This window comes from Hyla sarda, chromosome 3 (genome assembly GCF_029499605.1).
Source record: "Hyla sarda isolate aHylSar1 chromosome 3, aHylSar1.hap1, whole genome shotgun sequence".
Taxonomy (NCBI): domain Eukaryota; kingdom Metazoa; phylum Chordata; class Amphibia; order Anura; family Hylidae; genus Hyla; species Hyla sarda.
Window position 1 is genome coordinate 306002608 of NC_079191.1, and position 15595 is coordinate 306018202.

Genomic DNA, 15595 nt, shown 5'->3' on the forward strand with positions numbered 1-15595 from the left:
TGAGTGAATGTTAGGGTCCCATCCTATATGAGGCCACCTCCACGTGGTGGATGGGGGGACACGTTTTGATCAAAAAGTGCACTATGAGCCGCCATTTTGTTGACCAAGTGTGCTGCTAACATTTTCTTTTTTTTACATGTCTTGTACTTGCCACAGCAGCATGCACCCGTGTATTGGGTTTAGGTGCTGGCTACAATTTTGTTTTATTTTGTTTTTGCTAATTTACAAATGTGTTAAACTTTCTGGCAAAAGTTTATTTTAAAAAAATTAAAAAAAGTTTCCCATCGAAAAAAATCTTTAACATCTTTCTAATGCCTTTTCATGCCAGGTTTTTGCCTTTTTAGTAATAGTCCATCCCATATTGCATTTCGTGTATTTAAATTTTCTAATTCTGTGTTGCTGGCAGCCTTGATTCAGGTTGCATCCCAATGGAAGCAACAATAACTGTCTGGCTAGTGTGAATAATATATTACTCTCAGAGAAGCTCTCTGCCAAGACAGAGGATGGGGTTGATCGGTTTAAGAAGGTGTGGTACCAGTGGCTATCTTCATCTTATCACTCTGATATACTTTGTCTTTTTATTTATGTAAGCTCTCTTTATATGTCTTACAGATTCTGTGATTGACATGTAGGCCTGTTTGGCTTGGTTATAGTTTTTTACCTTTTTTTTTTAGGCCAGGTTGTTCCTGGTACATGTACATTATTGTCATGATTTTTTAAGTATTAGTAAACTTGTTTGGTTTGCTACTAAATGTAATTTATCAGGGATTAGATAAGTTTCCAACAAACACACTATGGCTGGCAGGTGACGGTTATTATAGGAACAAAGATAGATGTCAGCTAGTGGTAAGGTAGTCATCTTTTATTGGAACAGCATAAAAGCCCCCAATATATGGCACAATCAGGATAAAATATGCAACAGAGCAAAGAAAAGAAAGCGGGCACGTTTTGGGTCATGACACTTCGACGCGAAATGCGTCCAGGCTTTCTTCTTTGCTCTTTTGCATATTTTAACCTGCTTGTGCCATATATTGACTATCTTATACCACTGGCTTTCTTACCACTGCCTGACTTCGATCTTTGTTCCTGACTATGTGGAGTTACCAGCTGTGTTGGGGATCAAAGTGAGCGTACCTACTGCACAGTTTTTAGCCGGTTATTATAGTAAAAAATTGCAAATCTTCTAACAGTGCCTCACAATCCCCTAACATTTCACGTTAGGGGGATCTATTCTTTTGCGTTTTGTCAGGACTATTGCGCCTGAATCAATCACTTGTTTCCATTTTGTGAGTGGTGGTCATCTTGGATGTATTCTAAGCAGGTCCAGGCAGGTTAATTTAAAGGTCACCTATAATGCATAGGTTTAAATCTTTATATTTAAATGCTTCTTCCTATGTACCAATTAGTGAGCAGGGATGTGGAATTCCTGTCGCCCGACGCCCGGGACATGCAGTTTCGGGTGCCGGGCAGGTAAATTTTTGCGGCCCTTAGCCCTGCTTCGGGAAAGCAGAGCCAGACCTGACAAGCATGGCGGCACTCAGCAGTCTGTATGGAGCGGACTCCGGACTCGTGCCGCCTCTGTACTCTGCAGCCCCCGGCTGTTCTCAGTAGCCTGGGGCTACCGCTAATAGCCAGCATGCGGCGATCGCCGTGGTTGGCTATTAACCCTTTAGATCACAGCTATCAAAGCTGAAAGCGGCGTCTAAAGGGACATGTGAAAGCTCCCTGGTGGGCTAGTGGGGTGGATGGCCCCCCTCCCCCCGCAGCGTGCGTGTGGGGGGGGCAATCAACTATAGAGGTAGTCGGAGGGCTTACCTCTGCTTCCCTAGTGTCTGTGGCTCTGTCATTGCTAGAGCCTGGCTGGACTAGTGGATCAATGGATTGCAGAGAAAACAGATCAATGGAGTTCAATAGAACTCTATTAATCTATATGAGAAATCTAATAATTCCTCCTAAAAGTCTGTAAAAAAAAAAAAAAAAAAGTTTTAAAAAAAGTTTAAAAGACAAACATTAAAGGGGTACTCCGCCCCTAGACATCTTATCCCCTATCCAAAGGATAGCGGATAAGATGTCAGATCGCCGTGGTCCCGCTGCTGGGGAGCCCAGGGATCCCCGCAGCGGCACCCTGCTATCATTACAGTACAGAGCGAGTTCGCTCTGCACGTAATGACGGGCAATACAGGGGCCGGAGCATCGTTACGTCACTGCTCCGCCCCTCGTGACATCACGGCCCACCCCTTTCAATACGAGTCTATGGGAGGAGGCGTGGCGGTCATCACGCCCCCTACCATAGACTTGCATTAAGGGGACAGGCCGTGATGTCACGAGGGGCGGAGCCATGATGTCACGCTGCTCCGTCCCCTGTATCGCCCGTCATTACGCACAGAGCGAACTTGCTCTGTGCTGTAATGATAGCGCAGTGCCGCATGGTAGATCCCGGGGCTCCCAGCAGCGGCACTGCGGCGATCTGACATCTTATCCCCTATCCTTTGGATAGGGGATAAGATGTCTAGGGGCGGAGTACCCCTTTAACCCCTTCCATGTTAAAAGTTCAAATCACCCCCTTTTCCTATATAAAAGCATATAAGCATAATAAAAATAAACATATTTAGTATCCCTGCGTGCGTAATTGTATGAACTATTAAAATATAACATTATGTATCCCATACCGTAAATGACATAAATGTAAAAAAAATATATATATATACCAAACCACAGAATTGCAATTTTTATAATATCCCAGAAAAAAAAGTTATAAGCAATTAAAAAGTCAGATCAATAACAAAATGGTACAGATACAAAAATCAGATTATGGCGCAAAAAATAAAATAAAAAAAAACTACAGGGGTCAAAAAATGGCAATTAAAAAAATTCTAAAAAGTTCTGAATTTTTTTAAAATGAGTAAAACATGACAGAAACTATATAAATCTGGTATTGCTGTAATCAGGCCGGCCAAAAGTATCAAAATAACATGTTAGCTGACCACAAGGTAAGTGGTATACAAAAGAAAACCACCACATTTTCTAAATGATCTTTTACTATTTCACTTTACCGAATATATATATATATATATATATTTATATATATATATATATATATATATATACACACGGGGTATATATATATATATATATATATACACACACACACACGGTATATATATATATATATATATATATATATATATATATATATGTAATTTTTTTTGGGGGGGGGTTCAAAGAATAGGTTATTGAAAAATGTAAAAAATTTAAAGGTATCATTATAATAGGTAGTTATGGCTTTTATAGAGTAAAAAGGAAAATATGAGAGTGTAAAAGCGAAAATTGGTCCAGACAAGTGGATAGTTGTGAGGGACAAGTAGATTTTGCTCCGTTTTAGTTCTGTGGACAAGTAGTTTTTTTAATTAAATTTCCACACCCCTGGTGAGATTATAGGTCTCCCTAAAAGTGCATGTTACATTTCATAAACAGGACATTGAGTTAAGACGGGGGCAGACATGAGGGAGAATACAGTTAAGTTGTGATATTCTGGAGTAATCAAACTTATTTTAGAATATTAAACTAATCCATAAGGACATGTGTTCTTATTATAAACACAATTAAATATTGTGGTGACATCTGAACATATATATTACTCTCTATAATCACACACAGCATATGGTTATGCTTCATATAAATTGATATATATTTTAGAAATGTGTTTCCCAGTTAATATGTTGTCTTTCTCACTGTTCTCATCATAATGGAAACTTCACAAGGTGAGATCTTACATGGAGCCCACAACCTAGGGAGATAGTTATTTAGTGTTTCTATTTGCAAATACATGCACCATCTGTTGTAAACTTCTCACTAAGCTGCTTGGCCTGGCCTTTTAGCCAATTCTAGCTGACCCTGACATCCTAGGACAGCTCTTTGGTCTTGGCAATGGTGAAGAGTTTGTTATTTGATTGATTCATTGCTTCTGTGGACAGGTGTCTATTATACAGGTATCAAACTGAGATTAGGAGCATTCCCTTTAAGAGAGTGCTCCTAACCTCAGTTTATTACCTGTATAAAAGAAACCGGAGAGCCAAAAATATGGCAGGGAATTGGCAGGGGAACAAATACTTATTGTCCTAAATATGCTAATCAATTTATAACTTATAGTACTAATTAAATAATTATAATATAATAATTATATAATTATAATAGTTATGATGAAATTGGTTCTTCTGGATTTTTCTTTGACACTATAATCTAAGGCATCACTAGACACTATTTGATGCATGGACCCAGGCTGCCTTGCATAGGTGTGCTAATGTCACAGTTTCATTAAATGGGCACTGTCATTAAACATGATTTTTAATATTTGATTCCTTATGCCAAATAAATAACTTTTGTAATTGGCTTCCATAAAACAAAAACAAAAAAAGTTTGATGTTAGTTTTTCTACTGTATACTTTTGGCCACCTGGAGTCTCTCTTCTTGTCCAAAATCAGGTCAAAATCTCAGATTTTGGTCTGCTGTTTGTAATGGCAGGAGACCAAACTCATGAAGTGTTTCTCTGCACTGGGCTTGATTGACAGCTTCAAAGAGCCTCACTGAGAGCTGCACAGACCAAGCTGCACAGACTGAAAGCTGCAAAGAGCCTCACTGAAAGATACACAGACTGAAAGCTGCTGCACAGAGATTGAGGTCTTCTATTCATCAAAGCACTGCAAATATGTGAGGGCAGAAGTGCTCCCCCCAGCAGGCTTCAGTGAAATGCCCACTTTATCCTGCTAGGAGATTGCACTATGTGAGCAAGAAGAAAGGTAAGATATAGAGCTTTTTAAAGCTCTAAAAAAAAATGTAAGGGTGGAAGGAGTGTTAGGAAAAGTTAGGGAACATAGCCTGAGTTAGTTAAGAAAAGTTTATTTGGTGACAGGCACTCTTTTAACCTCAAATCTGTTAGCCTGGTAATTACAGCAGTAATGCAATTATAATGCCTGGCACTGTGTGAGATATAAACCATATATACCAAACCTCGGGAAGGTCCATCTCTCCATGCACTTTTGTTTAAATTCCTTTCCCCTTCTAAGAACAGCATTTTACATTTGATACATATGACTCATTTATACAAGAATTTAAGTATGTATATACACAGCATCACTTATCTCATGTTTTCACAACCTGAATTACAGTTATATATTTACACTGCTCAAAATAATAAAGGGAACACTAAGATAACACATCCTAGATCTGAATGAATGAACTAAATCGTATGAAATACTTTCATCTGTACAAAGTTGAATGTGCTAACAAAATCACACAAAAATTATCAATGGAAATTAAATTTATCAACCCTTGGAGTTCTGGATATGGAGTCACACGCAAAATAAAAGTGGAAACCACACTACAGGCTGATCCAACTTCGATGTAATGTCCTTAAAACAAGTCAAAATGAGGCTCAGTAGTGTGTGCGGCCTCAACGTGCCAGTATGACCTCCCTACAATGCCTGGGTATGCTCCTGATGAGGTGCCTCCCAGACCTGGACTAAAGCATCCGCCAACTCATGGACAGTTTGTGGTGGAACGTGGCGTTGGTAGATGGAGCGAGACATGATGTCCCAGATGTGCTCAATTGGATTCAGGTCTGGGGAACAGGTGGGCCAGTCCATAGCATCAATGCCTTCCTCTTGCAGGCAACCCAGGGCCAACCGCACCAGCATATGGTCTCACAAGGGGTCTGAGGAGCTCATCTCGGTACCTAATGGCAGTCTGGTTACCTTTGGAAAGCACATGGAGGGCTGTGCAGACCCCTAAAGAAATGCCACATCACACCATTACTGACCCACTGCCAAACCGGTAATGCTGGAGAATGTTGCAGGCAGCAGAATGTTCTCCACTGTGTCTTCAGACTGTCAGGTCTGTCACAGGTGCTCAGTGTGAACCTGCTTTCATCTGAAGAGCACAGGGCACCAGTGGCGAATTTGCCAATATTGGTGTTTTCTGGCAAATGCCTGCACAGTATTGGGCTGTAAGCACAACCCCCACCTGTGGACGTCGGTCCCTCATACCACCCTCATGGAGTCTGTTTCTGACCGTTTGAGTGGACACATGCACATTTATGGCCTGCTGGAGGTCATTTTGCAGGGCTCTGGCAGTGCTCCTCCTGCAGAGGTAGCAGTCCTTCTGTTGGGTTGTTTCCCTCCTACGGCTTCCTCCACGTCTCCTGATGTACTGGCCTGTCTCCTGGCAGTGCCTCCATACTCTGGACACTACACTGAAAGACACAGCAAACCTTCTTGCCACTGCTCGGGGTGATGTGCCATCTTGTATCAGCTGTACTACCTGAGCCACTTGTGTGGGTTGTGTACTCCGTCTCATGCTACCACTAGAGTAAAAGCACCGCCAGCATTCAAAAGTGACCAAAACATCAGCCAGGAAGCATAGGAACTGAGAAGTGGTCTGTGGTCACCACCTGCAGAACCACTCCTTTATTGGGAATGTCTTGCTAATTGCCTGTAATTTCCACCTTTAGTCTGTTCCATTTGCACAACAGCATGTGAAATTGATTGTCAATCATTGTTGCTTCCTGAGTGGACAGTGTGATTTCACAGAAGTGTGATCGACTTGGAGTTACATTGTGTTGTTTAAGTATTCCCTTTATTTTTTTGAGCAGTGTATATATATTTATATACATATACACAGGGGTATATTTCATTTAGTTTATTTATTTGTCCCTGTTCTCCTTATTTAGCACACATCCAGACTTTCAGTTTTTTTACCCACCTCTTTTATCTTCCATTACTTTATATGGTTTTTATTGCCGGTTTTGTACTATACACTGTGAGATGCTTCTTTTTGCAGAGAGGTGTGTAAGGAGTTAATGGCATCTGACTTCATCACCTGTGATCATATGCCATTGCTCCACCTATATATACCCATGTTTCCTTTGTATATGGTGTATGACTAAGAGCGCTTGTAGCGCTTGAAACGCGTAACCCTTGTGTTCCTGCATTTGTCTACCAATAAATTGGATTTTATTTGCAACTGAGCTGGACTCCATCCTCCCTTTTCTATACACAGGGGTGGACTGAAACCACTCAGGGCCCCCGGACCCAAATAAAGCAAGGGACCCCAGCAAGAATCCACCTCTGCCCCGCCCCTATTCCTGCCCAGTATGTATATGAATATTTGCCATAGAAAGGAATAGGGAGTGCAGTGCGCTTGAGGCTATGGGGTACTTTGAGGGATGACAATGCCAATCACCTTAACTACACCAAGTGCCTTAAAACACTGAACTCTTCCTTTTTGAGTCAACTTGGGATCTCTGTCTGTGATACCCAGTCCAACTTGGCTCCAGCCTCCACTCACCTTGAAAGGGGTACTCCGGTGGAAAACATTTTTTTTTTAAACCAACTGGTGCCAGAAAGTTAAACAGATTTGTAAATTACTTCTATTAAAGATTCTTAATCCTTACAATACCTATTAGCTGCTGTATACTACAGAGGAAATTCTCTTTTATTTGGGATTTCTATTCTGTCACGACCACAGTGCTCTCTGCTGACACCTCTGTCCATTTTGGAAAATGTCCAGAGAAGCATATGTTTGCTATGGGGATTTTCTCCTGCTCAGGACAGTTCCTAAAATGGATAGAAGTGTCAGCAGAGAGCACTGTGGTCGTGACAGAAAAGAAATCCCAAATAGAAAATAATTTGTACTGTAGTATACAGCTGCTAATAAGCACAGAAAGTAATTTTTTACATATCTGTTTAACTTTCTGGCACCAGTTGATTTAAAAAAAAGTTTGCCACCGGAGTACCTGCCTTTCACCGCTCACTACATGATGACACAGTCAGATATATAACTCATCTCTGACTGTGCCATTATATGGTGAGCAGTGAAAGGCAGGTAGAAAATAGTAACTAGTCCATTCATAAGCCACACACTTTACCTTTTTTGCCCCCTGCATGAGTGAGGCTGAGGCCTCTTAGATTTATTACAGAAATAGCACAGCAGTACAGAGTATTTCTGGAGGGAACTGTAGTGAGTCAGACTGTCTGCCTCACTATAGTCCCTGCCAGGAATACTCTGTTCTGCTGGGAAGCCTACTCCATCTTCTACCTGCCTTTCACCGCCCCCTACATGATGGTACAGTCATATTTCACATATAACTTATATCTCTGACTGTGCCATCATGTAGGGAGAGGTGAAAGGCAGGTAGAAGATACATACAACTATACAATTCATAAACGACCCACCTGCCTGGCCAGGCTAGCCTGTTTATGTGTCCATGCAGATGCTGACTGAGAAAGCCAGCAGAGAGATCAGGGCACTTCTTCAGCAGGGCTCTGTACACTGAGGACAAGCAGGGCACTGTACACTGAGGACAAGCAGGGCTCTGTACACTGAGGACAAGCAGGGCTCTGTACACTGAGGACAAGCAGGGCTCCGTACACTGAGGACAAGCAGGGCTCTGTAAACTGAGGACATGCAGGGCTCCGTACACTGAGGACAGGCAGTCATGGCTGTAAATGTTGGCACCCCTGAAAGTTTTTCAAGAATGTATTTCTCACAGAAAAAGATTGCAGTAACACATGCTTTGCTATACACGTTTATTCCCTTTGTGTGTATTGGAACTAAGCCAAAAAAGGGAGGAAAAAAAGCAAATTGGACATAATGTCACACCAAACTCCAAAAATGGGCTGGAAAAATTATTGGCACCCTTTCAAAATTGTGGAAAAATAAGATTGCTATTGTTATAACTAGAGCAAGTAATAGGTGTGGGCAATATAAAAATCACACCAGAAAGCAGATAAAAAGGAGGAGGAGTTCACTTAGTCTTTGCATTTTGTGTATGCGTGTGCCACACTAAGCATGGACAACAGAAAAAGAAGAGAACTGTCTGAGGACTTGAGAACCAAAAATTGTGGAAAAATATCAACAATTTCAAGGTTATAAGTCTTAATCCAGAGATCTAGATTTCCCTTTGTCCACAATGGCAACATTATCAAGAAGTTTGCAACCCACGGCACTGTAGGTAATTTCACGGGCGTGGACCGAAGAGAAAAATTTATGAAATGTGTCAACACAGGATAGTTCGGATGGTGGATAAGCAGCCCCAAACAAGTTCCAAAGATATTCAAGCCATCCTGCAGGCTCCGGGAGCATCATTGTGAACTCGAACTATCCGTCGACATTTAAATGAAATGAAACGCTATGGCAGGACCCCACTGTTAACACAGAGACATTTTGCTAAAATTTACTTGTGGGAATCCTTCTGGGAAAATGTCTTCTGGACAGATGAGACAAAGATAGAACTTTTTGGTAAAGCGCATCATTCTACTGTTTACCGGAAACGGAATGAGGCCTACATAGAAAAGTACACAGTACCTACAGTGAAATATGGCGGAGGTTCAATTATGTTTTGGGGTTGTTTTGCTGCCTCTGGCAAGGCATCATGAAATCTGATGATTTTTTATGGATTTTAGCACTGTACAGCCCAGTGTCAGAAATCTGGGTTTGCGTCCGAGATCTTGGGTCTTCCAGCAGGACAATGACCCCAAACATACGTCAGAAAGCGCCCAGAAATGGATGGCAACAAAGCGCTGGAGAGTTCTGAAGTGGCCAGCAATGAGTCCAAATCTAAATCGCATTGAACACCTGTCGAGAGATCTTAAAATGGCTGTTGGGAAAAGGCACCCTTCCAATAAGAAAGACCTGAGGCAGTTTGCAAAGGAAGAGTGGTCCAACATTCCGGCTGAGAGGTGTAAGAAGCTTATTGATGGCTATAGGAAGCGACTGATTTCAGTTATTTTTCCAAAGGGTGCGCAACCAAATATTAAGTTAAGGGTGGCAATAATTTTGTCCAGACCATTTTTGGAGTTTGGTGTGACATTATGTCCAATTTGCTTTTTTTCCTTCATTTTTTGGTTTAGTTCCAATACACACAAAGGGAATAAACCTGCGTATAGCAAAACATGTTTTACTGCAATCCTTTTCTGTGAGAAATACTTCATTTTCTTGAAAAATTTCAGGCATGCATTTTGCTGGGGTTTACATTTTGGGAAGTATCATTCTTGAAGTATTGTATAAACAAGGTGGTGTCAAAATCAAGAATATTTATGGAAAGGCACATTTCAAAGAAGTTAATTTTTTTTTTCCCAATAAAGGAATGTTACAGAAGCAAAGACAAACTTCCAAATCTACAGGATAGTAAGAAATGTACAAACACTTGCCTCTTCTTCACTACTGTTGTCGTCATCTCTGGTCTCCTCATCCTCCGTTTCGCTACCTGAGCTTTCATCCTTTACCTCAGCCTTCCAGGTAGCTGGGATAGTTTTTTTTCTTAAGAATTCCATGGCATAGTCTAGAGCTTAATAACATACACAATTACATATATTTCATGTACTTACAAACCCTTTTTGTACAATAGACAGATATTGCATTGATAAACTGTGAAAAGGTCCTGACAAGATCACATAAACTAGACTCATTCTCACACATTTTTTTAAATGTATATTTAGACTTCAATGCAGACTTTTCAAATCTGCAGTCGCATTTCCAGTTTTCTGTTATGAATAACAAACAAATCCCCACATAAATAACAGATCCCACGCAAATCTAAACTAAAGCGAACACAGTGTGTATATAGATCAAAATAATACTTTATTGATGCACAAAGTTAAAACATGTTATTTAGCACTTTATTGTTCAGTATTGTTATTCCAACTCCCACTGGGTTGCACTTGCACTTATTTATCGGTAATTTTCACTTTCCTTACTTGCTGTATATGTGAGCGCTCACTCTTCTTCAGTTTTATGCTAACATCTCTCCCATTGTGCTCCCATTTGCAGTAAGCATATATATGTGTGTTTTTTTTTTTTTTTTTACATGTTTTTATCTTTGTGCATCAATAAAGTATTATTTTGATCTCTATACACGCTGTGTTCTCTTGTTCAGTTTTCTGTTATGCCACAGGCACGGAAAACTAAAAAAAATTAAAGCCATGCGATAGACACTAACGTTGTTCAACTACTCTAAACTATCTTATAATGGAATTATTTTGGGTTCTGTAAAAATGTAAAGAATAAATTACGCAGCATGCTGCTCCATATTTTCTGCATCAAATCTGAGATCTCTATTCATTCTATTCAATCATAGATACTGCACTAATAAAGTCTCAAATATAAGACCACCGCTCATATGCAGAACTAGGGAGCTCAATTTTTCAATTACTTGAAAAAAAAAATGTCCCAGTTCAGAAATCTCTATAATTGAAACAACATTCTAACCAGGGCTCAAGTCCTGCGGGAACTGAGTTCCTGCACTTTTTCCACAGCAGGAACACCGTTCCCATTAGCAGTAGTTCTGCAGAGTTGCTGCACTTTTTTTTCCCAGGACTTGACCCCTGATTCTAACCAAAAAGCCATCCCAATCTGTGTCCAGTAGTAGTATATTATGGAAATATTTGTTGGGAGGGCTTGCCAACATATACTTCAGTAGGCCATTGTACACAGCACATCTTGTCCGTCAACTCCCTTAGGGTGCATTCACACGGCCGTTTGCCCCCGTTCCGTTAAAAAAAAAGAAAAACGGATTGAAACGGCTGATCAAACGGGTATCCGTTTGAAGCGTTTGTAACAGTTATTAATCAGTTTTTTTTTTTAATGAAAAAATCAGACACCTACAGACTCCTGCAGCCAGAACTAGTACTACTCCCATCATGGAACAGACTTGTTTCCATGGTAGGAGTAGTAGTTCCTGGCTGCAGGAGTCTGCCGGCAGCTGGAGAGGCTACATTAGTGCTTGTACTACTACCCCCATCATGGAACAGACTCTGTTGCATGATGGGGGTAATAGTACAGGGGCTGAGGGATTGATCGCACCAGGTCTCACTTCTGAGACCAGATCCGATGTTATTAACCCCTTAACCCCTTAAGGACGCAGGACGTAAATGTACATCCTGGTGAGGTGGTACTTAACGCACCAGGACGTACATTTACGTCCTAAGCATAACCGCGGGCATCGGAGCGATGCCCGTGTCATGCGCGGCTGATCCCGGCTGCTGATCGCAGCCAGGGACCCGCCGGCAATGGCCGACGCCCGCAATCTCACGGGCGTCCGCCATTAACCCCTCACGTGCCGGGATCAATACAGATCCCGGCATCTGCGGCAGTTCGCGATTTAAATGAACGATCGGATCGCCCGCAGCGCTGCTGCGGGGATCCGATCATTCATAACGCCGCACGGAGGTCCCCTCTCCTTCCTCCGTGCGGCTCCCGGCGGCTCCTGCTCTGGTCTGTGATCGAGCAGACCAGAGCAGGAGATGACCGATAATACTGATCTGTTCTATGTCCTATACATAGAACAGATCAGTATTAGCAATCATGGTATTGCTATGAATAGTCCCCTATGGGGACTATTCAAGTGTAAAAAAAAAATGTTAAAAAATGTAAAAGTAAAAGTAAAAAAAAGTGAAAAATCCCCTCCCCCAATAAAAAAGTAAAACGTCCGTTTTTTCCTATTTTACCCCCAAAAAGCGTAAAACATTTTTTATAGACATATTTGGTATCGCCGCGTGCTTAAATGTCCGAACTATTAAAATAAAATGTTAATGATCCCGTACGGTGAACGGCGTGAACGAAAAAAAATTAAAAAAGTCCAAAATTCCTACTTTTTTAATACATTTTATAAAAAAAAAAAATTATAAAAAATGTATTAAAAGTTTTTTATATGCAAATGTGGTATCAAAAAAAAGTACAGATCATGGCGCAAAAAATGAGCCCCCATACCGCCACTTATACGGAAAAATAAAAAAGTTAGAGGTCATCAAAATAAAGGGATTATAAACGTACTAATTTGGTTAAAAAGTTTGTGATTTTTTTTAAGCGCAACAATAATATAAAAGTATATAATAATGGGTATCATTTTAATCGTATTGACCCTCAGAATAAAGAACACATGTCATTTTTACCATAAATTGTACGGCGTGAAAACAAAACCTTCCAAAATTAGCAAAATTGCGTTTTTCGTTTTAATTTCCCCACAAAAATAGTGTTTTTTGGTTGCGCCATACATTTTATGATATAATGAGTGATGTCATTACAAAGGACAACTGGTCGCGCAAAAAACAAGCCCTCATACTAGTCTGTGGATGAAAATATAAAAGAGTTATGATTTTTAGAAGGCGAGGAGGAAAACGTTAAAATTAAATTGTCTGAGTCCTTAAGGCCAAAATGGGCTGAGTCCTTAAGGGGTTAAGGACCCAGCCATTTTACACCTTAGGACCCGGCCATTTTTTGCACATCTGACCACTGTCACTTTAAACATTAATAACTCTGGAATGCTTTTAGTTATCATTCTGATTCTGAGATTGTTTTTTCGTGACATATTCTACTTTAACATAGTGGTAACATTTTGTGGTAACTTGCATCCTTTCTTGGTGAAAAATCCCCAAATTTGATGAAAAATTTGAAAATTTTGCATTTTTCTAACTTTGAAGCTCTCTGCTTGTAAGGAAAATAGATATTCCAAATATTTTTTTATTTTTATTCACATATACAATATGTCCACTTTATGTTTGCATCATAAAATTGACGTGTTTTTACTTTTGGAAGACATCAGAGGGCTTCAAAGTTCAGCAGCAATTTTCCAATTTTTCACAAAATTTCCAAAATCACAATTTTTCAGGGACCAGTTCAGATTTGAACTGGATTTGAAGGGTCTTTATCTTAGAAATACCCCACAAATGACCCCATTATAAAAACTGCACCCCCCAAAGTATTCAAAATGACATTCAGTCAGCATTTTAACCCTTTAGGTGTTTCACACGAATAGCAGCAAAGTGAAGGAAAAAATGCACAATCTTCATTTTTTACACTCGCATGTTCTTGTAGACCCAATTTTTTATTTTTTACAAGGGGTAAAAGGATAAAATGGATTGTTACTTTTGTAGCCCAATTTCTATCGAGTAAGCACATACCTCATATGTCTATGTAAAGTGTTCGGCGGGCGCAGTAGAGGGCTCAGAAGCGAAGGAGCGACAAGGGGATTTTGGAGAGTACGTTTTTCTGAAATGGTTTTTGGGGGGCATGTTGTATTTAGGAAGCCCCTATGGTGCCAGAACAGCAAAACCCCCACACATGGCATACCATTTTGGAAACTAGACCCCTTGAGGAACGTGACAAGGAATAAAGTGAGCCTTAATACCCCACAGGTGTTTCACGACTTTTGCATATGTAAAAAAATATATAATTTTTTTCACTAAAATGTGTGTTTCCCCCCAAATTTCACATTTTTGCAAGGGTTAATAGCAGAAAATACCCCCCAAAATTTGTAACCCCATCTCTTCTGAGTATGGAGGTACCCAATAAGTTGACCTGAAGTGCACTACGGGGGAACTACAATGCTCAGAAGAGAAGGAGTCATATTTGGCTTTTTGAGAGCAAATTTTGCTCGGGGGCATGTGGCATTTAGGAAGCCCCTATGGTGCCAGGACAGCAAAATAACCCCCACATGGCATACCATTTTGGAAACTAGACCCCTTGAGGAACGTAACAAGGGGTACAGTTAGCATTTACCCCCCACTGGTGTCTGTCAGATCTTTGAAACAGTGGGCTGTACTAAATTTTTTATTTGCACAGCCCACTGTTCCAAAGCTCTGTCAGACACCAGTGGGGTGTAAATTCTCACTGCACCCCTCATTACATTCCGTGAGGGGTGTAGTTTCCGAAATGGGGTCACATGTGTTTTTTTTTTTTTTTGCGTTTGTCAAAACCGCTGTAACAATCAGCCACCCCTGTGCAAATCACCTCAAATGTACATGGTGCACCCCTTCTTCTGAGCCTTGTTGTGCGCCCCCAGAGCACTTTGCGCACACTTATGGGGTATCTCCGTACTCGGGAGAAATTGCATTACAAATTTTGGGGGGCTTTTTTCCCTTTGACCTCTTGTCAAAATGAAAAGTATAGGGCAACACCAGCATGTTAGTGTAAAAAAAATTATTTTTTTACACTAACATGCTGGTGTAGACCCCAACTTCACCTTTTCATAAGGGGTGAAAGGAGAAAAAGCCCCCCAAAATTTGTTAGGCGATTTCTCCCGAGTACGGCGATACCCCATATGTGGCCCTAAACTGTTGCCTTGAAATACGACAGGGCTCCAAAGTGAGAGAGTGCCATGCGCATTTGAGGCCAGAATTAGGGATTTGCATAGTGGTGGTATTCTACGCCAGTGATTCCCAAACAGGGTGCCTCCAGCTGTTGCAAAACTCCCAGCATGCTTGGACAGTCAACGGCTGTCCGACAATACTGGGAGTTGTTGTTTTGCAACAGCTGGAGGCTCCATTTTGGAAACACTGCCGTACCAGACGTTTTTCATTTTTATTGGGGAGGGGGGCTGTGTAGGGGTATGTGTATATGTAGTGTTTTTTACTTTTTATTTTATTTTGTGTTAGTGTAGTGTAGTGTTTTTAGGGTACAGTCACATGGGCGGGGGGTTACAGCGAGTTTGAGCTGCCGCGCAAAATTTGCTGCATCGCAAACTTGCAGCCTGATACTCACTGTAAGCCCCCTGCCCATGTGAATGTGCCCTGTACATTCACAGGGGGGGGACCTCCAGGTGTTG

At 40.9% G+C, this 15595-nt stretch overlaps 1 protein-coding gene across 8 annotated transcripts in view; it reads right to left on the reverse strand.

Annotated features, from left to right (window-relative positions):
• Window positions 1–15595, reverse strand: part of ARID4B (AT-rich interaction domain 4B) — a 424644-nt gene that overhangs the window by 148644 nt on the left and 260405 nt on the right. For all 8 annotated transcript variants that reach the window (XM_056566987.1, XM_056566988.1, XM_056566991.1 and 5 more), the window contains one exon: window positions 10206–10342. In XM_056566987.1, coding sequence (XP_056422962.1) covers window positions 10206–10342 — 137 coding nt within the window. The remainder of the gene's footprint in view (window positions 1–10205; window positions 10343–15595) is intronic.